General features: G+C 44.7%; 3 protein-coding genes across 7 annotated transcripts; 2 read left to right on the top strand and 1 right to left on the bottom strand.

Annotated features, from left to right (window-relative positions):
- Positions 1-670: 670 nt before the first annotated feature.
- On the top strand, positions 671-8266 carry klhl28 (kelch like family member 28). Of its 2 annotated transcripts, none has more exons than XM_076748146.1 (6): positions 671-833; positions 1737-1997; positions 2095-2732; positions 2869-3312; positions 4456-4664; positions 4758-8266. In XM_076748146.1, exons 2-6 carry the CDS (start codon positions 1737-1739, stop codon positions 4919-4921), a joined length of 1716 nt encoding a protein of 571 aa, XP_076604261.1. In that variant the 5' UTR covers positions 671-833; the 3' UTR covers positions 4922-8266. The 2 variants fall into 2 exon arrangements, with proteins under 2 accessions (XP_076604261.1, XP_076604262.1); XM_076748147.1 differs by having other exon boundaries at positions 702-840.
- dorip1 (dopamine receptor interacting protein 1) lies at positions 7568-11344 on the bottom strand. The gene is made up of 5 exons (XM_076748148.1): positions 11046-11344; positions 10250-10774; positions 9981-10070; positions 9760-9894; positions 7568-9466 (listed from the first exon to the last, which is right to left on the bottom strand). The coding sequence occupies exons 1-5, from the start codon at positions 11129-11131 to the stop codon at positions 9283-9285; spliced, it is 1020 nt and encodes a 339-aa protein (XP_076604263.1). The 5' UTR covers positions 11132-11344; the 3' UTR covers positions 7568-9282.
- LOC143331359 (C-1-tetrahydrofolate synthase, cytoplasmic-like) lies at positions 10681-22028 on the top strand. 4 transcript variants are annotated; one of them, XM_076748145.1, is made up of 29 exons: positions 10681-10784; positions 11672-11788; positions 13872-13956; positions 14202-14261; positions 14362-14415; positions 14619-14755; positions 14898-14998; positions 15125-15261; positions 15611-15722; positions 15819-15946; positions 16226-16323; positions 16496-16669; positions 16818-16954; positions 17066-17112; positions 17202-17309; positions 17410-17484; positions 17578-17680; positions 17800-17876; positions 18170-18310; positions 18401-18469; positions 18771-18882; positions 19045-19184; positions 19512-19553; positions 19712-19812; positions 19985-20162; positions 20291-20398; positions 20558-20710; positions 21195-21308; positions 21421-22028. In XM_076748145.1, exons 2-28 carry the CDS (start codon positions 11751-11753, stop codon positions 21282-21284), a joined length of 2805 nt encoding a protein of 934 aa, XP_076604260.1. In that variant the 5' UTR covers positions 10681-10784; positions 11672-11750; the 3' UTR covers positions 21285-21308; positions 21421-22028. The 4 variants fall into 4 exon arrangements, with proteins under 4 accessions (XP_076604260.1, XP_076604257.1, XP_076604259.1 ...); XM_076748142.1 differs by having other exon boundaries at positions 10717-10908; positions 11662-11788; XM_076748143.1 differs by having other exon boundaries at positions 10777-10908.
- Positions 22029-27264: the final 5236 nt, after the last annotated feature.

Genomic DNA, 27264 nt, shown 5'->3' with positions numbered 1-27264 from the left:
TATTCTCATAGACAGGAGCCCACACACATACACACACACCGAGGCAGCAAAATGGCGAATACATGTCGCAAACTGAGCGCTTCCATGGTGACGCGAGTTCCAGGCTCCTCCAGGCGGCATCATCACCACAGAGCCGCAGCGCAGACTGGGATGGATAGTGAGGCGAAAAATTCAGAAGTACTCAGACTTATAGAACGTGTTTGAGATTTTGTTGTTTGTGCTTTTCAGGAATAATGTCATTAAGGAAAGTCTATTTGCTCATACACATTTTCGTATATTGTGTATTCTATTTGCCATCAACACATCCACAAGTTTACTTGAAATAAAGTTTTTAATTGCAATATTCCATGATGTTAAAAGTAAGCTCTACCTGTACCAGCCACAGGAAAACAACCATAAAAGGTAGATCACAATTTATAGCACGAGTAATGATTTAAAGCAACACATAACACTGACAATAACAATAACTATCACATTCTGTGTGCTTTGTGGTTATCAAAAAGGCCCGCAGCGGAATGCTGTTATTATTTCCTCTAAAAATATACAAACTGGTAATGTTCACTATCATTGTTAATACATTGTCTTGGCTTCTCGCATGCTGACATCAAAGTCGCTTTTCCTCGTAAACAGCAGTAAATGTGGTTTTATTTTGAAAGCAGCGGAAGTGGGTGTGCTTCTCTGGTAGCTCGTTAGTATAAGAGCTCATCTGTAGCTTGGTGGCTAAGCTGGCGGTAGGTTGTTTTCCTGATAGCTGTCCGGGGTTCCCACTCGTCGCCGCTGAACTCCGCCACTGCAAAATCGGTCATTACAGCGGGACACCAGACGGACTATAGGTTAGAGGTTTGTTTACCTTGATTTGACAATATACAAATGTTACTTGACAGCTAGCTATAACGTCACTTTTTGTATCTGTCAGCCATGTTACTGTATATCAATCAATGATGCAGCTAGCCACAGTAACCGTGTTTATTTTTAGCAGCTAACCTTCGCTGACTGCGGTGCAAGGAAACAGAGACAAACGAGCTGTGTATGTGCAAGACTCGAACATTGTTGACGATACGATGGTGCCGATGCTTACATAAATATGGTATCAGAGGAAATGTGTTTCTGCAAAATCAAAGCTGCTGATGGGTCTTACAGTGTGTTAGCTAGCGCATTAGCTGTCTGCTGATTTAAAGCTATGAAGTAGCTACCGAGTTTTGATCTGGCCATGTCCTCCGTTCAGAAATCAAGCCAAGGCCTCAGTCAACAAACTAACAGTGAACGTGATTGTGACTGAATGTCATAAAGCTTAAATGCATGCACAGCAGCGCGAAGGCAGATGGTTTGAGGTTAGTGTAAAAATGTGTACGCTTTCTTGCCACTACGGCTGTTCAACTTTAAGCAGCGTTAGCGCTGGATTAAGAAGATCATGCCCCTTTAGCTTACATCACAGCAGACTGCTAACAGCGGATCGGAAACTCTACTTTATCACTTCAAAACATCCCTGAATGCATCACACTGCCCGGGCATGTTTCCTTAACGCGTGCTGTAATTACGTCATGATGCACAGGCCTGTGTTTAGTTGGCTTGTCAAGCTTGTAGTCTCAGGGACAAGATGACAACTGGTGTATTTCCAGGATTTGCAGTATTTCCACTGGTGCTTGGTCACGTGTCAGTCAATCAGAAAATTTCACAGAATCAGCAGCCTTCACAAAATGTCAACAGCGCACTGATATGTGGCTTCCTGCTCTTAGATGGACCAGCAGGACCAGTCCTATATGTTTGCCAGTCTGAAACGGCCTCACTCAGAGCAGCTGCTGCAAGGCCTCCAGCTCTTGCGGCAGGATCACGAACTATGTGACATTGTCCTGCGCGTGGGTGATGCCAAGATCCATGCTCACAAAGTAGTGCTGGCCAGCATCAGCCCTTACTTCAAGGCCATGTTCACGGGTAACCTGTCGGAAAAGGAGACCTCCGAGGTGGAATTCCAGTGTATCGATGAGACTGCCTTGCAGGTATGCTCCGAGTCAACAGACACTTTATTAACTGCACAGACTAACTGCTTGTAGCATAGTTATTGTTTACGTGGTGCTTCTTGTCTTTGTCTTCCAGGCCATCGTTGAGTATGCCTACACTGGCACGGTGTTTATCTCCCAGGAAACAGTGGAATCTCTGCTACCGGCTGCCAACTTGCTCCAGGTTAAGCTAGTACTTAAGGAGTGCTGCTCCTTCTTAGAGAGCCAGCTGGATGCAGGAAACTGTATAGGCATCTCCCGCTTTGCAGAGACTTATGGCTGTCATGACCTGTGCCTGGCTGCAACCAAGTTCATCTGTGAGAACTTTGAGGAGGTTTGTCAGACAGAGGAGTTTTTTGAACTGACGAGGGCTGAGTTGGATGAAATTGTGTCCAACGACTGCCTTAAGGTGGTCACGGAGGAGACTGTGTTTTACGCCCTGGAATCGTGGATCAAATATGATGTAACTGAGAGACAGCAGCATCTGGCTCAGCTGCTGCACTGTGTTCGCCTTCCACTCCTCAGCGTCAAATTTCTCACCCGCCTATATGAAGCCAACCACCTTATACGAGATGACCACGCATGCAAGCACCTGCTCAATGAGGCCCTCAAATATCATTTTATGCCTGAGCACCGGCTCTCCTATCAGACTGTGTTGTCGGCACGGCCCAGGTGTGCCCCGAAGGTGCTGCTTGCAGTAGGAGGCAAGGCTGGACTGTTTGCAACATTAGAAAGGTAATGATAGTCATTTTAAGCATGATTGAAAAGGCAGCTCTCCAAACCTCTGTGTTGTCTGTGCCTTCTTTGTGTCCTGTGTTTAAAGACAAACAGACTAAAGCGGATAATAAGTGTTTTTCCTCTTTCTTTCCAGCATGGAAATGTATTTCCCTCAGACAGATTCATGGATAGGACTTGCCCCTCTCAGTGTACCCCGGTATGAATTTGGAGTGGCAGTGCTGGACCACAAGGTGTACGTGGTGGGAGGCATCGCCACGCACATGAGACAGGGCATTAGCTATCGGAGACACGAGAGCACAGTGGAGAGCTGGGACCCCGAAAGCAACACCTGGTCCTCGGTGGAGCGTATGGCCGAGTGCCGCAGCACACTCGGGGTGGTCGTCCTGGCTGGTGAGCTTTACGCCCTCGGAGGGTATGACGGCCAGTATTACCTCCAGTCGGTGGAGAAATACGTCCCCAAGTTGAAGGAGTGGCAGCCTGTTGCACCAATGACCAAGTCCCGAAGCTGCTTTGCCACTGCTGTGCTGGATGGCATGGTGTATGCTATCGGAGGCTACGGCCCAGCCCATATGAACAGGTACTGCCACTGAGACTGGATATGATCTGTTTTGGTTCACCGGTGGAAATATACTGAATGTTATGGGTGTTTAGACATTAGGAATGATGAGTTTTGATTATCTTTAAACATTCAATCCCAGTACAATTCGGACAGCAGCAAGTTTAATGGGTAGTTTAAGAACTGTCTTACTCAGTATATAAACCAATATTTAACAAGGCACTGAATCAGTCAGTCTGTAGCTACTCAGCTAAAAAAAAAAAAAAAAAATAATAAAACTAGCCTTTGATCTCTGTGAAAAGCTTCTACCTCTTTTAAACTGAACCTGGCTTTCTCTTGCAAGGTCTTGTTAGTTTATTTAATAGAACTGGCAATCAAGTGAAGGATGTCAAGTGTTGCTGAGAAAATGGCCAGGGCCCTGTTAATGAGTGAAGGGGAGTCATAACAGAAGTGGCTGCTGAAGTTTCATTGAGAGGCTGCCCGGCTGTGTGCTCCTGGTTAGACCTCTGTTGTTGCTGTGGATCTCTAGAGAGCAGGGCCTCTGTTGCTCGTTTCCTTGACTCCCAAAGCCCATCAGGAAAATGTGTTGGACGGAGAATCTTTTGGGACTGTTTTCTTCTGTTCCCCAGTGGCTTATATGTCCTCGCATACTGCAAAACAATCCTAGACTGCCAGTTTTCCAGTTGCTGTTAGGGGGATTGTTTGCCTGAGGTCAGATTTGGTAATTCACCAGCACCACTGGTACAAGTTGCACTGGATGTGTGTGATCAGACTACCTGAATGGTAGACCAAATGACTAAATATTGGTCCAGTTAAGTACGGGATTATAAATTAAATTAGTATGTGAAGTAGATTCCTCACCCCTGAAATGCATCTGAAGGAGTACACAGGAGTATTTGCATGTTATAGACAAGTAATGAAGTGCAGATAATTAATACTTCAGACAATTTTCCAAAGCATACCACGTGGGACGAGATTGTCTGCATGTCCGTTGTTTCAGTTATGCTGGTGTAGTATGAAGATCCACACATGGAGTTTCTTAAAATCCTTCCAGAATTCAGGTGGGGGCATCTGTTGAGGACTTGCAGAGGGCTGGGAGACGACATCAGTCTGCGTTTGGGCTTTTTAATCATTATGTGTTCCATTGCGTTTTGTCGCCCACAGCGTGGAGAGGTACGACCCCAGCAAGGATGCCTGGGAAATGGTAGCCCCCATGGCAGATAAGAGGATCAACTTTGGAGTCGGCGTCATGCTGGGCTTCATATTTGTGGTGGGCGGACACAACGGCGTGTCGCACCTGTCCAGCATTGAGCGGTATGATCCACATCAGAACCAGTGGACAGCCTGTCGGCCAATGAATGAACCGCGCACTGGTGAGTTTACATCACGCTTTAGCTCAGGCCCCACTTTGTAGGATTCAGAAACGCATGTAATTAACTACGTACCACTTTGGCATCGTCTTGCAGGAGTGGGCTCTGCCATCGTGGACAACTACCTCTATGTGGTGGGAGGTCACTCTGGGTCGTCCTACCTGAACACTGTCCAGCGCTATGACCCCATCTCAGACAGCTGGTTGGACTCGAGCGGCATGATGTACTGCCGCTGCAACTTTGGTCTGACTGCCCTTTGACCCATGGCCCAGCCAGCTAGGACCCAATAAGAGAACTTAGACACAAAGACGTTTCTTTTTTGTTGTCTCCTCCTCCTTCCCCACATTCATCCTCCAGGTGCAGAGAAGTGCTGCACGCCAACGTGAACGCCAGAGGAGAGGGAGCCTGCTGGGTGGATGGATGCGCCGGGCTAGCTGGCCGGCTAGAGGGGGACCACAGGCATGGTTGCGGAGATGAGAAAGAGCTGCAAAGCCTGGTGGAAAAGAGAGGAAGACGATTGGACGGCTGTTGTCACGGGCAGGAGGAGACGACTGCTCTACTGCTGCTGGACCACAATGAGGACTCTGAGCCATTTCCCAGAGGATTGTGGGAGAAAACTTGTCACTTTTGTTTCAGACTTCTCTGTTAGCAGACATTTTGTTTGTTTGTTGCCATTAATTGTGTTTAACACTCAAGTCTTTTTTTTTTTTTTTTAATTTCCCTGCTGCAACTGGAACCATGTGTTCAAATTTTGTAGAGCACCGCAGTTTGCTAGCGTGTTTGTATGAATATGTGGTTGTCGGCCATGTAGTGTGTATGTCCGTGTGTATGCTCGAGGGGGGTACGTGCATGTCAGATAGGATTGTTTGTTTCGTTGCGTGTCTGCGTGCAGAACTGCTCGGGCTCAGCGACGTAGGAGTTCTGCATCAAAATCAGTGCTTCACAAAAAAGAGAAAAGTTGGAATCTTTATATTTTCTCAAAAAGGGCTGCCTTTTTCTCTCCTGTAAATAATCTAAATGAAATATATAGATATGAATATATCCTCTAGTGCATTGCCTGTAAATGTTTTTCTGCACTGGGTCACTAGTGTGTGCGGATGCGTGTGTAGTTTGATTTCAAGGGTCAGTGTAGAGGTGAATGACGAATTCTCCTGAGAGTGTTTGCCACTAGTCTCTGCTTCATCCTCAGAGCCATTTAAAAACCCCCGTGTTCTCGCTCACATCTTCCTAAGGTCAGGTCATGAACTTCTTGCTACTCTTCACAATAGCTGAAATTGACCTTGGCCCTCTTTTCACCCTTTGGTCTGTACACAATACCAACTGGTGCTATATTTAGGATTCAGGATTCAGCTGTTTGTCTGTGTTGCCTCACACAATTAGGTCAACCTCTGTTCAGCCTCAGCTACATCACTGCGTTAGATGTTCGTTATTTGATTTATATGCATTTAAATGCGTACAAATCTAATGGCCCCCAACAATGCAATAAAATAAAGTCCTACTGAAAGGGAAGCCTGTGGATGGACAACCTCAAACTTCTGTCTGAATATTAGCACTATGTTTGGTTTGAGATTTTTTTTTTACTTTTCTTTAATTTAAACTACATCTTAGTCAGCATTCCCCGGCCCTCCGAGCGTCCCTGTTGCAGGATATGAGCATGCTTTGTTATCGTCTCAATGCCTGATCCCAGTACAGTCACTCTCTTAGCTCTGAACAAGACTTTTTCTGCCTGTGATTGGTTCTGACACCTGCACTCACCAACTCGCCGCCAAACATGATCATCATGTGGCCAAGGTCTTGCTTGCAAGCTCAGGTTTGAGATAATCCATTCACAGCTTCATGTGAAGTGCCAAACATGACCTTTTTTTTGGCGTCTTTCCCACCTCCAGTACTGGAAACGACTCCCCTCGTGTGCCACAGATGAAACCTTTTCTTCTCGTCCTTTTTGCTAACATTACATTAGCATTCTTCCATGCTGTCATATGGAGATGGACGATATAGCACCAAGGGCTGTGCCAGCCAACTCAGGCCATGTTGCCATTATCACCAGTCCCGTGTCCTGGGAGAGGAACCAGAATGCTCCCATGGGTGTTTCTGACTCCAAGCTGGCTGAGGGTGTCACTCTAGGCTAGGCTAACAGAAGGTCAGGCATTGCACAGCAATAGAGGGGGCACTAGGCTAGAAAAGGCTAGGCGCGGTGTGTGTTGTTGAGTCACTGTTAATGTTCAAGTCTAGTTCGAGTTGCTTTGTGCACTGACGTTTGCACAGAAGTGGAAACTTAAACCAAGCTCTGCATTGCACTTACCAAACTATTTGATACATATTGTAATTTGTATATATGTTTTAATTTAGGATAATGGCATTTAGGTAATGCAATAATACTTCTGTTCTCTCTGTGGATGAATATGTTCTGTGTTTGTCTCTTTTAAAAAGCCAAGGCATCTCATATTGCTGTAACAGAACCCCACATGGCATGTCTGCTGATTTACACTGTCAGCTACAAATGCGGACGTCTCAAGAAAAATCCCAGTGGTACAATTGAGTTTTATGTCTGTTTAGGCAGATTGAGATGGATTGCTCTCAGTTTATTAATTAATGGCCAAATTTGATGCATAGACCTTTAAAAAAAAAAAAAAAACATCACCACAAACACTAGACAGGACATCTTCCACTTTACCCTTGTGCTCTAAACTTGACATGTTTGTAAAACGATTGCAGAAACTGACTACAGACGAGAACTTTAATGACCTTTGCCTTGCAGATCGGTCAGGGTGTCCCTGGTGAAACCTTTAGCGATTGTTTGCATCACCACATGAAGTACTTTCCTTTCCATTTCGGGTCTGTTTTGAAATGGAAACGCATTAATAACAACCCAAGCGAATTTCTGCAACTGTCATTTTGTTTTAGAAAGATGTGAATGACTTTTTTTTTTTTTTGTATTTATGATTCTGTTTTGTGTTATGTCACCTGATTTTGTTTGCTAATTCTGTCGTCTGTCTGTCATACTAGATTTTGTTAGTCACTTCACAGCCACAGCACAAATCACGCAGGCGTAATTCTGTGCTGCCGCCATGATTCATCCAGCATCACTGTTATGTACAATGTCATGATTTCAAAGGTGTACACTTACTACTACTTCTGGAGAGACGCTGATGAGAATCTGCAAACGTGAATCTGCAAAAAGAAGGGATGTTCAAATTGAGTTTGTACGCATTTTTCTTATGGCCTAACCAATGTCATGTTTTTGCCACCACTCTCACCAAAGTGCTTGTTCAAAGAAAGCAGATGGACGACTAACACCTGGTCTGCAATGGACTGCCACTCTAACGTTCGTGTCTGAAAGAAAACTCCTTTGAAACTGATGTCAATGTTAGCCAAATGACCACTCTGCTTCTTTTACATTTCCCATTGTGTGTCTGGAGTAAGGTGACGATCTTGAATTTTATATCCTGTGGATTAATACTGGAAGTACAAGATAACCTTAGGTGTAGAAACGGTAGCTTTTCACATTTTATCATGTTTTGATTGAAGACATTTTACATACATTTTAGTCAGTTTGTGTGGTGCAGTTGTACCCAGTTTAAAATAAATGCCTGCCTTAAAAGGTACTGTCTGCTCGATGTGGCTCTTGTTATATCCACCCATGCAATGCACAAGTGTGACAAAATAAACCAACGCAAGTTTACTCCAAAATATTTGTATTTGCATTGTAAAGACAGTCTAAGCATCGAGAAACAGCGACTGAAAAATAATCATCATCAAGGACTGGCACTTGACAGGATTCCCGTCCATTAAACTTCCCTTGGCAGAGGCACGGTGTGATACTCTGAGGCAGAAACTATCTAAAACCTAACATGTTAATGCATATTCCATGTGTTAGCGACTGCAGTGTGTGCTGAGCCAGCGCGTTGAAATGCTTGAAGCACGGGCATTAGTATGGTAGAACATTGTCGTGTGGACATGCTGCCGGCTTGGTGCCCTGGAAGCCAAACAGGTAATATTTAAGCTTGTCGTGTCAGAAAAGATGTGCCCTCAACCTCTGACCTTTAGGTTCTAGCATTCACTCATTGTGTCAAATGCTCGCCTCCAATTTCAACATCTTAAAGAACAAGACATTACCCTGACATGGACCTTGGCCTGGTTTGGATGTTTCTTATCCTCGGACCACATTGTAAATAGAGAAAGCACCATATTCATTGTAGGAAATGTAAAATTAAACTGCCAGAATAGAACACCTTGATGGGAATGTGATACACAGTCAGTGGCATCTACTGTACAAGGCTGCTCAACGGCAAATACACCCAAACTGTGTAATCCCTGTAACAACCATGACTGTATGTGCATACGATGTGCATTATTCCCTGATATTGTCATTAATGCATATCAACACAGAACTATTATAGTCCATCATAGTCTTGGATTCCAAGCATGCCTAAAAAGAAGTAATTTCCATTAAGCACAGTAAGTTTTCTGCAAGCATTCAGGTGAAACAGGAAGCAGCTGACAGAAATTAATTAAAAAAAAGTAATGTTGTCAATGGGGTCATGACAAAATACTCATAGGAAGGGTGGACGAATGTTTCGCCTTGCTGCTCATCCACGCGTCCACTTGTGATGAGATGCGTTCACTTGTCGGAGGCGCGGATGTAGACCAGAGAGGACAGCAGCAGGAGCTCCGGCGGCTTGTGTAACAGGATCAGATTGTCACTCCTCAGGCCGTCATAGTGCATCCAGCAGCCGTCTATCTGGAAGGCTGCAGAGTAGTGATGCTCCTCCTTGTTGAAGAGTGTGGCGCCCTCCAGTGAGTACCTGTGGAGAAAAGGGTTATCTAATACCATTTTCTAACCAGGAAACACAATGCAAGAGCATATTTGGGACAGGGAGGCAGAATTGACTGAAAAACTGAGAAACAAATGTATAAATGTATGTAAACTGAAAAATAAAATGTAATACTGTAGTTCAATGACAGCTACTTTGCAAATATCCAGTGCTGGATGTCAGGTGTTTCTACAAGATTCCAGTTTTTCCTGCCTCAGTCACACCTCTCTTCCCCAACTTGGAGAATACAGGCACCAAACTACATGTACCAAAAGAAAACACACCTGTGCTGGCAGAGAGCCAGGTGGTAAGGAACATAGGACAGGTCCTCTGACTTCCACTGCTGCATGTTGAGAATGAAAAAGGGAGGGGGTCCGTGGCAGAAAACCCTCTGAGAGAACTCCCTTAGACCATCACACCTGTAAAAAAAGCACAAAAAAAGTCAAGGAAGTGGAGCAAGACTGAACCCAATCAGAAGATGAAGAACATCCTCCCCTTGTCTCACCCCAGCTGACAGCAGAGCACGAGCCTGGGGCTGAAGAACTCATCCAGGGCAGACTGAATGGGGTCTCTGTGAGGCAGCTCATGAGGAGGGCTGGAGGGAAAGAGTCAGAGTGAAACTGTGAGAAATGAAAAGCACATACAGCATCCAAAACACTGAGGGATGAGCAGCTTTGTGGAAGGAAAACACCTCCAACAAGATAAACTGGATTAACATGCTCACACATAATTGGGTAGAGACGGCAATACATGTGCTCCATGCGTGCAGGGTACCTGATGCTGATTGTGGTCTTGATGAACTCCTGGAAGCGGGCCGGGCAGCTCCAGTTGGTGCACAGACTCTCCTGCATGGTGGACATGAGGTCCTCCAGGTTCTCTGTGAAGTTCTCATGCTCGTTACCAAACAGGTCGATCTCCAGCGCTGCCTGGTGGATCTCAGAGCGGTACTGCCTCCTCGACATCCTGTCCCAGATCCACAGCATCTTCACCGTGGTGTAGTCACAGGAGTCCATCAGGTAGAGGAAATGCTCCACAAAGCGCTTGCCCAGGAAGACCGCCAGCTCCCTGGGAAAGCCCTGGTTGTCTCGCAGGATCACGTAGAGGATCATGAGAAAGCCATCAATGGTGCAGGTGTTTTTTAGGTTGATTTTGACGTACAGGGGGGTGCACGATATGGCCTTCCGTCCTGCTTTAATGCTGAAGACGCCACCCCACGGGAGGACAGGCCTCCAGAAGGAGCGGTCCTCTTCATCGTTGTTGCTGATGGAGGCACGAATTTCTTCGAAAAGTGTCTTAGACCTGACGAGACGTAAGGGTTAGCAGAGGACAAGGAAGTGTGGGTGAAGTGTAGTTTGTTGCACGGATGGATTCAGGGATTGTTATTATGAGAGACGGCGGCTTTACCACGATCGTCAACAGCGGAGGGTATGCATGTAAGTAGATGTACTTTAGCTTAGAAGAACAAAATACGCTACGCAATGACGAGTTACGTCCAGTCCCCTGTCTCCAGAGAATAGACAGAGCCTAAAAGCGTGCTATCTTAACAAAGTAACGGCTGATATCTACTTACCTTTCGAAGTGGAGACTGCTGTCAGGGTTTGAAATGAGCGTTTGTCTGTCTTTGGTGTCGCTCAAACCAAAGTGTCTCCTCTCCATAGTTCTCTGTATTTCTTCATGTCTTACATCGGACACAAAGACAGATAATTTATGTACTGTATTTTCTAGCACTTTCTGATGGATATCTGATTGATGACGCTTTGGAAAGCAACAGAGCAATCTCGATCAAACGTTTATTTAGGCCCTTATAAACAATTCTATGTTGTTGTTTTTTACGGCTAATCCTGCTAAACGGTGTGTAAATATAGTGCTGCCCTCTGCTGGTTCTCGTTGTAATTACATTTTCTGAAGTCCCGCCCATCCCTCCACCCTCTTGTGGGTTGTGTTGCAGAACTGGAAATACTATTGGTTTAGAACTTTACGTATGGGTTACGGTTAGTACTCGATTGGCTATTAGAGCTGACAGTTTGTAAATGTCCCTGCCCTTGTGTGTCGTCACGCCCACGCCCGATTGTCAGTGCTACGTTATTCCTGAAAGTAAATACGCTGTTTTTTAGCGCTAGTGCATGGTTTGTGAATGAGCTCTGCGTCACTCCCTTTGACTACGACGCCTTCTCACTAAACTTAAGTTTTCGGCAGAACTCCCCGCGCTCAACTTCTCGTCAGGCAGCGAGTGTGCAGGCGGCACCTGAGAACACGGACTTTTTGGACCAAAAACATGTCAGCTCAAATCATCAGTGGGAAAGAGGTTTCAGCGTAAGTTTCAGATTTTATCAAACGTGTTTATCAGTGTGCTGATAGCGTAAGAAGCAGTGTGAGGAAACGTGTCTGTACTGGGCTAACTAGCCGGCTAACTAGCCACCTGAGTTACAGTTACTTCATAGCTAAAGTTAAGGTCACTCGAGTCACAAACAACTTCTGTGCACGATCCCAGTCTTATGCACATATTGCATGCAGCTGTTGTGTGTTTTTTTTTTTTTTACGAAACAGGTCTTATCTGTGCTGGCAGCAGAAACTAGTTGGTTTTATATGACGCTGCCCACGTGAATGAAGTGTGCCAGCAGTTTATTATGGATAACCAGCTGGGGAATCGCAGTGGACCCACTCTCAGGGTGCATGCAATCTCTTTCCTGACAGTTATGTAGATCAGTCTGAATGTGGTCACACTAAATGCACGCACTTATGACTGTTTCTAACTCGGTGGTAAACCATATGTTTGGGTCACTGAATGCAGCATTATGTAAGAATCAGTGGTGGTGTGATGATCTTTGCCCTGTTGGTCCGGTGACCTCGAGTGGTAAGACTGGCAAACACTGCTCATGAAACTCACAATGACAAAACTAACAACTGTGCATTTGTCACTTTTGTATTATTTGTGTCATTTTGTGCTTAACAGTTCAAAGTTTGACTTAATCAGATTTTGCTTATTATCAAAAGGCTGGACATTTATATTTTTGGCAAAGAGACAACAAAGTGCAGAATATGTAGTTGCATGTGCTTGTCACAAGACACGGCAGCCTGCACCCTGTTAAGTGCCCCTCACCATACTCATTAGTTCAATTACTGTATGCAATTCAAAGAGCCTCTCCACAGATCTGCCATACCTCCAGGAGCAGCCTGTACATTCATTATCTCTGACGCTTCACAAAAGCTGACACACCATTGATTGTTCAGGACGAGTGACCTTTATGGACTGGGGTTTATTGATGAGATTGTCTCTTCCCGTCAAGACATTTAGTTTTCTACAATCCCTGATCAAAACAGCACTGTGTAGTGGATGAATGTCTTTTGTTTATAGGGACATGGCCCTAGTTGATCAGTGACCAGTACTAAAGCTAGAGCTGCGACACTTCCTCTGGGTGAATAAATGAAAAAACGCAGCATAGTGCAGGTCATATGTCAAACAATGTGTAAGTAAGTTTCCATAGTAGGTCTTTTGTGCACTATATTGACTTAAAAATATAAAATATCTAGTATATCATTGTTTTTCTTTGCAGCCAAGCCTTTAGAGAGGCGAACATGTCACTGCCTTTGGATGCCTGATGCTTTGAATGGGGCTTGAAGACCTTAAGATCATCCAAAGTTTTCATTATCAGAGCACACTGTGGACCTTTGGATGAACCGTTTACACTAGAAAACTCTAATCTTGCAAAGCCACCATGGCAAAAGCTGTCTGAGGTTAATTAAAATGTAGTTCAAACTCGTGTGGCTTCATTGTGTCATGCATCCACAGTCAATCGGAATCACATGGTGTATTCTATCAGTGCTGTCAATGAAGTGCATGTGACGCGCTAAGACACAGCTTTAAACACAGCGTGTCCTGAGACCTTTTTGAGTAACTGTGTTTTCTTGTACCAAGTGGACGAGATCAGTCGAGCTGAGATTAGTTGTGTGATTGTATGAATAGAATACAATCAGCATTACGCTTTGTTTAACGAGACACAACAAATCTGCAAATAGATTTTATTTGCCGCGAGTTAAAGTCCAGCAACTTTATGTCCATCAGTCTGCCTCGTCTTTGAATGGTTGATTGACTTAATCCAGGTGCCATAACCAAAGCATTAAACAAAAAGAGATCAAGCAAAGATCAAAGATAAGAATCTCATCCTCCCAAACGGACTCTCTGATGACCTGGATTGGCATGTACAGTTGAGAAAGATGGCTGTGGATTGTAAAATGATACCAGTGCCATGAGATAGCTAGATGACAATTCTGTAACCACTGCAAGGGAGGGAACATCTGTCGCTTCTGTCTGACATGGTCCTGTACGGTCCTATCGCTGTCACTGCATAGAGATTAAAAATCAAGTGGGTTTTATCCTGTTGTCTTGTCTTCTCAGGCAGGTGAGGGAGCGCCTGAAGAAGGATGTGGAGCAGATGAAGCTCCAGGACCCCAACTTCAAACCCGGCCTCGTGGTTTTACAGGTATGTGTAAGATGGGGGCTTTTTAAGCTTGTTTGCTTGTTTTGCTGTGTGCTTTCTCATGGCCATCAATTGAAGGTGGTCAGCAGGTGAGGAGTTTGCTCACGTGCGTGTGTGTGTTCCTCTGCACGCGTACAGAGAGTATAAATGTGTTCTACTTCTAGATGGACGTGTTTAGACAAGTGCTCTGTGATCAACACACACGCATCTGTCTGGTAAAAGGCCTGTTCCTTCATGTGTCTTTGCAGGTTGGAGACCGCGATGATTCAAACCTGTACATCAGCATGAAGCTAAAGGCAGCAGCAGAGGTAAACAGATCATTCACACCACATGTACACCACACTTCCACTGTGCCCTGTTTGCGATCAGTCCGAACGTCCAGCCTGATCTGTTCCTCTGTGTACACAGATTGGAATAAATGCTACACACATGAGACTTCCCAAGACGGCAACAGAGGAGGAGGTGAGACTGGATTTGATGAAATGTCTTTAATTCATCTATATACACACACTAAGACACTCTCAGAGTTTGTTGTACTGCCCGATAAAGTCCACAAATCTCTAAGTTTCCCTGTTGGTGTTTTAAAACTGAGGATTGTAACGGTCACACAGTAAATGATAAACTGAAAGTACGTGAGAGGGTGAAGGCTGTCTGTGTGTCTGTAGGTTCTTCACAGTATCACAGAGGTGAATGAGAACTCGTCTGTCCACGGCCTCATCGTACAGCTGCCCTTAGACTCCATCCACAAGATGGACACAGAGAAGATCACCAACGCCGTGGCCCCGGAGAAGGATGTTGACGGGTAGGCTCAGACATTAACTGAGGATCGGAGAGCTGACTCCTCTTCTGAATTGAGCTGAAGTGTTTCAAAATCTCACTTGGATGATTTGAATTGTTAGACATCTTTAATTTGCAGTGTTCATTTTCCTTTGGCCCGTTTACAGACTGACCAGCATCAATGCAGGGAAGCTGTCTCGCGGGGACCTGGGCGACTGCTTCATCCCCTGCACACCCAACGGCTGCATGGAGTTGATCAGACAGACCGGTAAACACACCAGTTAACACCCTAAAACATCTGTTTCTCAGAAAGAGAGCGTCTGTGCTGTGAGAATATATGATACGGAATTGAAAGGGGTCAGAATTAATGAATGGATCCACTGCTTCTCCACAGGTGTGTCCGTGGCGGGGAAGAGAGCGGTAGTGATTGGCCGCAGTAAGATAGTGGGCGCACCGATGCATGACCTGCTGCTGTGGAACCACGCCACCGTCACCACCTGCCACTCAAAAACCACTGATCTCCCAGGAGAGGTACAGCAGTAACGCCTCCACCCTCCACCCAGTCTCAGGATTGTATTCCCATCAGCCACGATGTGCCCACACACGTAGCTGTTGTGTATGGGTGGTTTTTAAAATGTTCTCAGGCAGTGACACAAACTGCTTTTTGCATTTCTCGACAGAGGTGATACAGTGCTTCATGGAAAAAGCAGCGACTCAAAGTTCGAGTCTGACTGTGTAATAAGCAATAATGTTGCCAGATGTTTGAAAACTTCCATTAACTCGCATAAAATAGACGTCCATCAGACCCAGCATCATTGTTACTCATGTTGTCGTCTTATTTATGAAACACTCTCTCATGTCCACCGCTGTTTTTGTCCAGGTGGGCAAAGCAGACATCCTGGTGGTCGGCATCGGGAAAGCAGAGATGGTGAAAGGAGAGTGGATCAAGAAGGGAGCGGTCGTCATCGACTGTGGCATCAACCACATTCCAGGTTGGACTCTGCATTCCTTCTCTTCAGAAGTGAATCATTGCAGTCGGAGGTTATTTTTATAGTATTTACCTCAAAGTTTGTCTCTGTCTCTTTCAGATGAGACAAAAGCAAATGGGAAGCGAGTGGTGGGCGATGTCCAGTACGCCTCAGCCAAGGAGCAGGCCGGCTTCATCACCCCTGTGCCTGGTGGTGTGGGACCCATGACTGTGGCCATGCTGATGGCGGTAAGGTCCAGCTGGAGAGTGAATCCAGAACTAAACTCTGTGTTGGCAGTAAACGATCTTTCCAGCAACAGCTCAGGCACTTGTTCTGTATGCCAAATCAGACCAGCAGGTTTTTTTTTTTTGTTTGACACAGTGCTGCAGCAATTAGATTTTTATCGCAGCTAAATGACCTGCTATTGTCTTCCTTTTATTGCTAGCGTGCTTATTATGTGAGAGCACAGTATATAAAGCTATAAAACAACAAAATGACTGTGTGTGTGTGTGTGTGTGTGTGTGTAGAACACGGTGTTGAGTGCAAAGCGTTTCCTGAAGAGCCATCAGCCAGGGAAGTGGAACATTTCTTACACCAAACTCAACCTCCAGAAGCCCGTGCCGAGGTGTCCTGCTTATCTCCCCCTCGTCTTCATCATGTGTTCTGTTAACTCGCCACTGAAGGATCCGTTAAATTCAATTACCCACATGCAAGATGAGCTGGCCTCAGTCGTTGCTTGTTCCTCCTTTGCACAGATGCTAAAAGTCATTCTGTGTTGTCTTTGTACCTCCCAACAGTGACATTGCGATTTCTCGCTCCTGTGTGCCGAAGCCCATCGACTGTTTGGCAAGAGAGGTGGGCCTGCTCTCCGATGAAGTGGAGCTTTTTGGCAAGACTAAGGCCAAGGTCCAGCTGAGTATCATCAAACGCCTGCAGGCCCAGCCAGACGGCAAATACGTGGTGGTCACTGGGTATGCTGGCAGCACCTTTAATGTGCACCCTCGCCACAGCTGAGCTGACGTTGCTCATGTTGATTTGACCAAAGACAACATTTAATGTCACTTACCACTTGGCACGTGTTTATTTCTGGCCCTGCTGATGGATATTGTCTGTCTGCAGCATTACCCCCACCCCTCTGGGTGAAGGAAAGAGTACCACCACCATCGGCCTGGTCCAGGCCCTGGGAGCCCACATGAAGGTCAATGTGTTTGCGTGTGTCCGACAGCCCTCTCAGGGACCCACCTTTGGTATTAAAGGTGAGCTTCGGAACAGCACTCAGTGAGAAGGTTGCACAGGTTGTTGTCTTGATGTCATTTTTTAAGGCCTATGGTGGTACAGGAAGCTGTAGTTTTGTCTTCTGTCTGCAGGTGGTGCTGCAGGAGGTGGATACTCTCAAGTCATTCCTATGGAAGAGGTACGACGCTGCTGTTTCAAGTTAGAGGCTGTGCAGCCTGTGTAAAAATACAAAGGCGAGGGTTGAAGTAACGAGTCTGTCCATTTCAGTTTAACCTCCATCTCACTGGTGACATTCACGCCATCACGGCGGCCAACAACCTGGTGGCTGCTGCCATCGATGCTCGCATGTTCCATGAGTCTACACAATCTGACAAGGTGGGAACTCCATTTTATCAGTAGCGTAATAAAAAAAACACTTTTTGCAAATTTCTTACTTGATTCTAACCATTACCTTCCTCTCTGTATGCGTCCTCAGGCTCTGTATAACCGCTTGGTCCCACTCAGCGGGGGACAGAGGAAGTTCTCCCCCATCCAGATCAACAGACTGAAAGTAAGTGACCGTGACACTGACGCGTAGGTTTTGTCATAACTCACAGTCCAGAGAATGGTAGACGTCTGATTTGAGTTTTCTGTATTTGTTCAGAAACTGGGCATAGAAAAGACAGACCCCTCCACTCTGACTGAAGAAGAGATCACCTGCTTCGTCCGCCTGGACATAGACCCGAGCTCTATCACCTGGCAGAGAGGTACGAATGTCTGAACACTTGAACACACTAAACGCCTCTTAATCCTCATGATTCACATCATCTGCCTCGTTAAGTTTGCTGTATGTACATGAAATGCTCACGTGGTCCTCGTGTTTCAGTGTTGGACACCAATGATCGATTCCTGAGGAAGATCACGATCGGCCAGTCGCCAACTGAGAAGGGATACACGAGAGAGGTAAAAAGATAAGATCCACAAAGCCTTTTGTTATTTAGAAAAAGTCACCATGTGCAATTCTAGAAAATGTGTTTGGCTCCAGCCAAACACATTTAACCAAAAAAGGCACTGTGGTAGATGCATCACTCCCTATTTGAAAGGTGCTGTAAACTAAATACATTTAAAAAAATCTACGTGTAGTTTAAAAAACAGAGAAGAATAACTTTTTTTTCTTTTTCTGTTCAGAACAACAGCTTTGTTTAAACCTCATCTATAATACGTATGTCATTTGATTTCCTCTCTCCATCCTCCAGGCCCAGTTTGACATCACGGTGGCCAGTGAAATCATGGCGGTGCTCGCCCTCACCAGCAGCCTGGAGGACATGCGTCAGCGTCTGGCCAAGATGGTCGTGGCCACCAGCCGCAGCGGTCAACCCATCACCACCGAGGACCTGGTCAGTGGTCTGGAGTCTCCTTCATGACGGGACAGTCTATGTTAGCGTTGTTGAAACAAGGCTCCTATAATCTGCTGTCTCTGCCTCCAGGGTGTGAGTGGTGCTCTGACCGTCCTTATGAAGGATGCCATCAAGCCAAACCTGATGCAGACCTTGGAGGTGGGTGAAATACACGTGCTAACCTGTACAGCTGCACTGAAACGGGTGTGACTTCAACCGCTGTTGATCTTTAAGCAGGTTAGGAACGTGTGTGAACAGTTTTAGACTCAAAGAAAAACGTCACGAGCTTTGACAGTTCGGTCCTTTGACATCGGGTGGTTGTTTGTTGTCATTGGTTTTAAAGGCTTTAAGGTTTTAAAGGCTTTATTTTCTAATGATCCAAACCTACCTCTCTGCCAGAGGGATGACTTTGCCTTGAGATATGGGCGTTATGTCACATGTGAATCATCTGAATCTGCAGGGAAACCCTGTGTTTGTCCATGCCGGCCCGTTTGCTAACATCGCTCATGGCAACTCCTCCATCCTGGCTGATAAAATAGCTTTGAAGCTGGTTGGACCTGATGGCTTTGTAGGTAAGCAGGGCTGAGACATTTCATCAATATTTAAGTTTTTAGGCTTGATCATGCACTGTAGTAGATATTATATAATTCTACTACTACTACGTTGCTCAGTATTCCTTACAGCTGTGATTCTGTGTCTGTTGTCTTTGACTCAACATTAATTGTGCCCAACAGTGACGGAGGCGGGCTTTGGTGCTGACATCGGCATGGAGAAGTTCTTCAACATCAAGTGCCGCTACTCAGGCCTGAGACCCCACGTGGTGGTGCTGGTGGCCACCGTCCGAGCGCTGAAGATGCACGGAGGAGGACCAACGGTGAGTTTGTTTTGGTGTTCCTCGGTATGCTAAGATGTTTGTGTTTGTCCATTGTGAGTTCTGAACACAACATCAGCATCTACACAAGCTCAGTAAATATTGCCTCTGCACACAACGGTGTCTGACCCCCATCAGGGACTGACAGCACGCTGCTGGGACTGGAATTACATTTCCTGCTGAGTGGATGTCACACGGCAATAGCTCATTCATATTCTCACTTCTTCATTCACGCAGTTGTTAGCAACTTAAATCTGTCAGGTTTCTGTGTATAAGTTCATCGTGGGATTATTTCAGCTCACAAAGTCTTTTTACTTATTTTTCATTCAGGTCACTGCTGGGATGCCTCTGCCTAAGGAATACATCGACGAGGTAATGCATAACGTTGGTCAGTCGAGTCTGCATGAGGTGCAGCACAGCAGCTCAGATTTAAAAGCTTTGTCTTTGTTAAAACAGCTTTATAAGCATCAACATTATTTGGACTGAGAATTGCTTCTTTAAAAAGAATGCTTGTGTGTACCTGCGTGTAGAACCTTGAGCTGCTGGAGAAGGGCTGCAGCAACATGAAGAAGCAGATAGAGAACGCACAGCACTTCGGCGTGCCGGTGGTGGTGGCTGTCAACGCTTTCAAGTAAGTGATGGATGACAACACTGTCGAAAAAGACTCAAATGGTCTATAAGACCACAAACATACACAGAAATTTTTTGTTTCATTCTTGTCTGTTTCCATCGTTTCCTGTTGGATTTAAGCTCCTGTGTCTGTTTAACTCTAACACCTGTTGCTGCTGTGACCCGTCCTGCAGGACGGACACAGAGGCTGAGCTGGACTTGGTCTGCAGCGTGGCCAAAGCTGCTGGAGCCTTTGATGCCGTGCGCTGCTCCCACTGGGCTGAGGGTGGAGCCGGTGCGGTGGCCCTGGGTCAGGCTGTCCAGAGGGCCTCTGAGGCCCCCAGCAGCTTCAAGTTCCTCTATGATTTGGAGGTATTGGCTGTCACATTTTCTGTTTTTCTTTTTTGCATTGCACAAACATAGTAGAACACTTGTTGGGCCAAAATATCAACTAAAGGACTGCACTGATGGTAGTGTGTACATCTCTAATTCCTCTCTAGCTCCCCATTACTGATAAGATCCGAATAATCGCCCAGAAGATCTACGGAGCGGACGACATCGAGCTCCTTCCAGAGGCTCAACACAAGGTGGAACTCTACACCAAACAGGTCAGCGTCTCTCCCGGTTGATTCGTTTCTTTCGTCTGTCTTGTTGGGCCTGTTTGTTGGCTTCTGCTGTCAGTGTAAATTATAATTGGATGGAGAATGCCTTAATCGGCCTTTTGAAAAAGATCTAATACATTTTCTTTGCTCCCCTTCTCTCCTCAGGGTTTCGGCAATCTGCCAATCTGCATGGCCAAGACTCACCTGTCGCTCTCTCACGAGGCAGACAAGAAGGGCGTGCCCACAGGGTTCATCCTGCCAATCAGAGACATCCGAGCCAGTGCGGGCTCTGGCTTTCTGTTCCCATTGGTTGGCACGGTAAGCGCTCATTTATGCCGTGCAAGCGATGCCTTTCCTTTGCTCTCTGGCCCCTGCAAACAACATCACAATGTTACACACCTTAATTTTCTACACTCCCTTTGTCGAGTACAATCCTGTTAACAAAAAACAAACATGTAGTATTCATTTGTCTTTTCATTCAAATAACGAACTCACAACATCACGTGTCGCAAATGGCTGAATCCAACTTAAACTCCAGCCAAAAACTTAGTGTTTGTCTATCTGTGTCAGCTGAAGGTTCACCTGCTACTCTGAACTAGCAGAAAGAGCTGATATAGCCCACCAGTAATGAAAGAGCCTCCATGTCATTACTGGAAATGCCTCATGTGTCAAGATGTGGTTTGTGCCTGTTTGTTTGGCTTAGTCCAGGCTGCATTGCACGCGTGTACAGATTATTATTGGCCAGAATCTGCCGTCCAAAATGTCTGAAATAAAAGCTGCTCTCTCTTGCTGTTCCTCCCAGATGCCTACGATCCCTGGTCTGCCCACCAGACCTTGTTTCTACGACATTGACCTGGACCCTGAGACTGAACAGGTCAACGGTCTCTTCTGAAGCGTGGCTCTACACTGTGTGACGGTGAGGAAGGTCGTGAACACATGCAGATACCGTTCTCTTACTGGAGAGGCATGAATGATCACTGCTTTTATATTGTGTCCTTATTGCTTGTGTTTTTCCTCCCACTGTACAGACAGGGCCCAGCACCCCTCACTGAGCCTTCATGAAATGTGATGGACTACTAACCTGAAGTGCCTCGAGCTTGTCCACTGGTGCTGTATCTGTTTCTTGTTTTTCTGACACTGACACCTGTATATAACTGATTTTCTTTACCCAGAAGGCCGATGGGTTAATCAAGAAACGTAATCACAGAGCAGTTTGTCCCCCTGAGGTTGTAAGTCTACAAGAGTGTCCAATTAACATTTGTCTGAGTTACATCGGTCACTGCACGTGAACAAGCCCGGCTTGTATTTTCCAATGACGATGATAAGCCTGTAACTAGTATAAACTAGTGGTGTATATTTTGTTTACGCTACAACATGAGCGTCTCTTCCAGGCCACAGAATTCTGTGCGTCCGTGGGATAAAGTTCTTATTAAAAAAAAGGCATAAAAATGATGTTCCCTTATGAAATGTTTCATAATTTTTTTTAATTATGTTTGAGCAACACTGTGATTATTGTCTGTCCTGTATTGAGATGGAATATTACGAATACTGTCTAACATTACTGGAGCTATGGTGAAGGTACATCCACCTCTCTGTCAGAAAAGATGAAATAAAGTGTCCTTGATGGAAAACCACATCAGCTCGTCTCTGAGATGTGAGCTGTGTTGAACACCTGAGGCGCAGAGGCCTGTGTGCCACATGGCAGCGTCAAAATCTACAACCTGCCTATTTGGTCATCTTTCCTCAAATGTGTGGTATTGCAAATGCCCTCAGGCTCCACTTTTTACAAAACATATGTCCGACCATAAATATTTACCAACAGATGAATCAGACAGCAGCGTTCAGATAGGTCTAACCAGCTTTTTGACCAAATGTGAGCCACTCAGTGATGCACAGACTGTCTGCTGTGAAACAATGACAGATGGTGTCTCAGTGTGGTGAACTGCAGAGTGGATGTAAATGGTGTGTTTTAATATTTTGGTGGAATTAATATTAAACAAATGCTTTTCTACCATCAGGAAAACAGTTGAGGACCATTTATGATCTTAAATGAACTACAGTATGTCAGTGATGGCAGCTCAAAGTGGGTGTATCTCAGGTAAGAAAATGCTAAGCTGACTTGTTTTAAATGTGTTTTATTTGGAAAATCAAGGATGAAAACTGGAAACAGGAGCTTTGAAGTTAACATATCCTACAGATCCTACGGCCAGCTGCTTCACATGCACCCTGAAACCTGGTGAGAGGTTGAATTAAGGTGGATATCACGATGATACAGCCTTCGATAGACACACCACTGTTTGTAGCCACACAAACGCATTAAAATCAGCATGCAGAAGATGGAAGTGAAAACACTTGAACTCCTCAATCAGCCTATTGTTGTCCTGCTCATCTGGATCACAATGACTGACACCGAGCTGTCAAACAAGTTATTGTGTTTGTGGTTTGACTTGTTTATCTTGAGAGGAGAGGAGAGGCCTGGATAAAACTAAATGTTAGTGTTTAGGACATTTCTCAGTAAAATGCATATCACCAAATGTTTGCGCACAGTCTTGTTGCTGCTACAAGAAAGTTCAAAGGTCATTAGTTCATCAGCAAAAATAAAGCAGAAAGCAACCTTATTATGTGAAATGATATTGTGCTTTAGTGGGGCAGAGTCCAAAACAAATGTTCAATTACATCTGGACAAACCAGTTGGCACACATTAAGCCAGGGGCCCAGACCTTCAGGGCCTGTGGTTTATGATCAGGACTTGGACCTGTTCTGCTCTGGATCCCCTCCTAAATGAGCATATTGTCACAACACTTCCTGAGCACACTCCCCCTGAAAGGTATTATAAAACCTGTCGGCCGCTATCAAACCAGTATTAGAACTGCTTAGGATGTATCAGGTAGTTTGTGATGAGGGCACATTGCTACACAATGTTGCCGCCATGGCTTAAATATTCACAACAAACCGACATCATCGTGTTCTTGTATGAAACACCGCCCTCGGCTCTCAGCTAACTGTGCATGTTTACCACCTTCAAATTATAAACTGTGCATGTTTACCACCTTCAAATTATAGAGGCTTTACACTTATTATAGCTACATTTACGTGAATAAACAAGAAGCCAGTCTCGTCTTTTACTGGATCAGTTTATTACAGATGTATTTAATTCTTTACAGTCATTATCACAGAAGGATGAGTCAAGGATTTCTTCATCATTTATTTACCGCCACGGCCTCCGCCATGGCCTCCACGGCCTCCTTGACCTCCACCACGGCTTCCGCGACCTCCACGATCATCACCATTTCCACCCATTTGATTTTGTCTCTTTCCTCGTTTCCTGCGTCCTTTGCCCTGCAAGCAGCCATAAGAGCAATGGTTGGCGCATTTTCTTCGAACACAGAGATTAATGGCTGCATAGCTTGGATTCAAAAAGGTTGCAAACTCCTACCTTTTTCTTTCCTTCCTGTAAAAGAAAATAGGAAATTAACACACAAGTACCACAAAGTCACTGAATCAGCTGGCGAGGCAAAACAGTATGAAGCACACTTTAGGAAGCTGAAATATGTCTTACTCCATCTGACTCAGATCCTGACCCTGAGCCCTCTTCTTCCTCTTCCTCTTCGTCCTCCTCTTCCCCCTCTGGCAAGTTTTCTACCTGCTCCTAAGAAACAGCCTCGTAAGTACACATGCTTTCATGCTGTCAGTCACAGGCCTAAAGCACTGTAAGAACACAAAACAACTCACCTCTACACCAGCTGTGATGGAAAGGACAAAAAAAAAAAAAGTCAAAAATGTGCAAATTAACATTGATCAAATGCCTCCCAAAGCTAAATGACAGCTAATTTTCTCCCCTAAATACTCAGTGTTAACCCGACTGTGTTCATGTCAACCAGCATCAGTGAACACAACCGCTGTAAAATGCACATGCTGAATGTAAATCAGTGTGACACTGCTCCTGCTGGTTAACAAATCTGGTTTTAAATATACATCACCACTGCACTACAGCACAGTACGCTGAGCCTAAGGTAATAATTATATACACTGCGTGATTCGGTTCAGTCAGTCGTTTGCTGAGCTCTAATGCTTTTATCTAAGTTAAAATATCATCGCTGAAGGACAGAAGAAAAACATCAATATAACAGGTGATTCCTTTTGAATGATCAGCACAGAAAACTAATCCAAAGCATTCTTTAGAAATAAAGCAACAAATCAAAGAGACTTACTTTCACTCATTTTGTCTTGTTGACAAGTGCAGTCAAAAGTATTTTCCTGTGGGAACAAAAGGAAAGGAAGGATCTTAAAATTGGAATCATTACATTTCTATCGGTCATTACAAATAATCAACAACACACACGACAGACCTGGTGCAGAAATCGAAGCGACTCGTGTCAAATGAGGGTGTTCGGTCTGTATTTGTAAGGTGCCATATGCGGTGAAGAATGTGGGTGTGTTAGCCTCACAAAGTGGGTTAGTTGCAGGTGAGATTTGGGTGTGGACAGGAAAACAACTGACAGTGTTTTTCTCTCTGAGAGTGATTGACAGTTCCACCTCCAAACTTTAAATTAAGGACCTTCACAGCCATTGGAGAGCAGGGCTGTAACCAGAGAGGCATCTGGGGTGAAGCTAGGCCAGCTTTTCTTCTACTCTGAATCACCGAACCTGCTCCCAGAAAAATCACCTCCATGCATCTTCTGTAATGCCCAATGGTGTGTGTTGTAGGGGAAACGTAATGTTTTTCTACATAACAATTAATTTTTACAAAAGTTCATTTTTCAAACAAAAGTCTCATCCTGGAACTGATTCCTTGCATGAGACAAGAGGCAGATCAAGGTTTTGCCTTCTTTTGCCTTCACTTTTAACGTCATGCTGCTGCCTGCGCTGGCACTGAGGTTTCCCAGGGCACTTAAACTGCTACTGCCAATTACTGCAGGTGTGCATGTGCTTTGATTCCTCAGGAGCAGGTTCAAGTTTTCTTGCATTTTTTTTTTTTTTTGCAGGAAGCTTAGAGGGGCACAGTACAGGGCTTCTCTTGCAGGATATACAGTGGCTGCATAATTGTGACTAAGATGTATGAATATTGAGATTGTTTGCTTCAGAAACATAAGCAATACCACACCATGAAAATACTCCACTACAAGTACAACTTCTGTATTTGTAATTTTAGGGTCTCAAAGGTATCGGCAGCAAAATGTCCATAAAGAATCAACAGTAAAAGTTCTAATTGTATCTAATTCTGAATTTGATGCAGCAAAACATTTCAAACAAGTTGGGACAGGAGCAACTAAAGACTAGGAAAGATGTGGAATGCTCCAAAAACACCTGTTTGGAACATTCCACAGGTAATCAGGTTCATTGGTAACAGGTGATAGTATCATGACTGGGTATGAAAGGGGCATCCTGGAAAGGCTCAGTCAGTCACAAGCAAGAATGGAGCGAGGTTCACCACTTTGTGAACACGTGATTGTGTAACTATATAATGTGAAGACACTGTTCTTGTGTCCAGATTGTGTGATGGATCTGAAAGAAAAAAAAAATACCAGTAGCACCACCTGTGAATAAGCTAATATTGTTACTGCTGTAAACATGTTTTGTCTGTAACCAACAGTTCAAACTGCTTCAGCATTTCCACCTCCTGCTATTTACACTAATTATACAAATTAATTCTAGGACACACCTTTCATTGTTTTCAGGAATTCATACAAAACTTCACATAAAACATCAGGCGATGAGGCGGTGCCCTACGAAACAGGTGTCAGGTTATGAGTGAGCAGATGTTTTGCAGCAGACGCCCATATCACTGCAACCTCATCTGTCCTCTTTTTCTGAAGAGCAGTTGATCTAACTCCTTCTCATGTCAAACCTGATGATCACGAAGGCATTTTGGATTTGTGCACCAACTGGTTGACGCCTTGCATAAATAGGCCCTTAAGTGTAGTTGCAGAGAGGATGTCCTTTTCATCTGAGCATGCACAGACTTGAATGTTTGTAGCATATAGCTTACTCACAAGCAAATAACCTCATCTATGAAAGCACTGTCAAATTATATCAATTTGGGTGATAAACACTGAACTGCTCTGCTCTGTGCAGGAAGCTGAAACAACATTTGTTCTAAAGCTGCAGCATTTCTCATTATGTAGACTAATGCAGCCTTCGTGACTTTGGATAATCACTTGTCAGTAAGTCAGATTATGAACCAGACATGAGTAAATGAAGCCTGAATAAGTCTGCTGATCAGAGCTTTTCACTCCACTGCCAGGAAAACGAGAAATCCTTTCTAATCATTAACTGATTGTTCACTGAGAAATACTCAGACGTATTTAAATCATGATCAATCAGTTTCACTGATCCAGATTTTAATGTTACCATCAAAACGTGTGCTTCATGCTACAAGCGGAAATGGTGTTTCACAGTTTATGGTGAACAGGGACCCCTGGTGGTGAGGACTGCTCACTACCAAGTGAGATGACTGAAAGGGGAAGAAAAAACACAGCTGCAAATGATTTTCTGCTTAAACAGTGATGCTACAATGCAAATGCTGTTTATTTATATTTTACACAAGTTATTTTATATATATTTAATTTAATATATACATATTAGATATAATCTAATATATATTAGATTATATCTAATACGTATATGTATGTGTGTGTGTGTGTGTGTGTGTGTGTGTATATATAATGGATCCTGTGGGATCTTGTATAAGAGGTCCCTGTCTCTTCTTTTCTCAATTTGTAGCTATCTGTATTTATAGAGTCCTGCGCCCCAGGATTATAGACTCGAATTGTGGCGGGGTTTTGGCGCCACCCTGTGGACATAGTGGGTGATCTCAGTTTGCTTCGACTGCTGCTTCTGCTGTTAGCTTGATGACGGGGAGTCCAGCTAAT

Source organism: Chaetodon auriga, chromosome 14 (assembly GCF_051107435.1).
Source record: "Chaetodon auriga isolate fChaAug3 chromosome 14, fChaAug3.hap1, whole genome shotgun sequence".
Classification (NCBI taxonomy): Eukaryota; Metazoa; Chordata; class Actinopteri; order Chaetodontiformes; family Chaetodontidae; genus Chaetodon; species Chaetodon auriga.
Note: the sequence above shows the minus strand (reverse complement) of the source record. Positions and strands in the feature narration are given on the sequence as shown.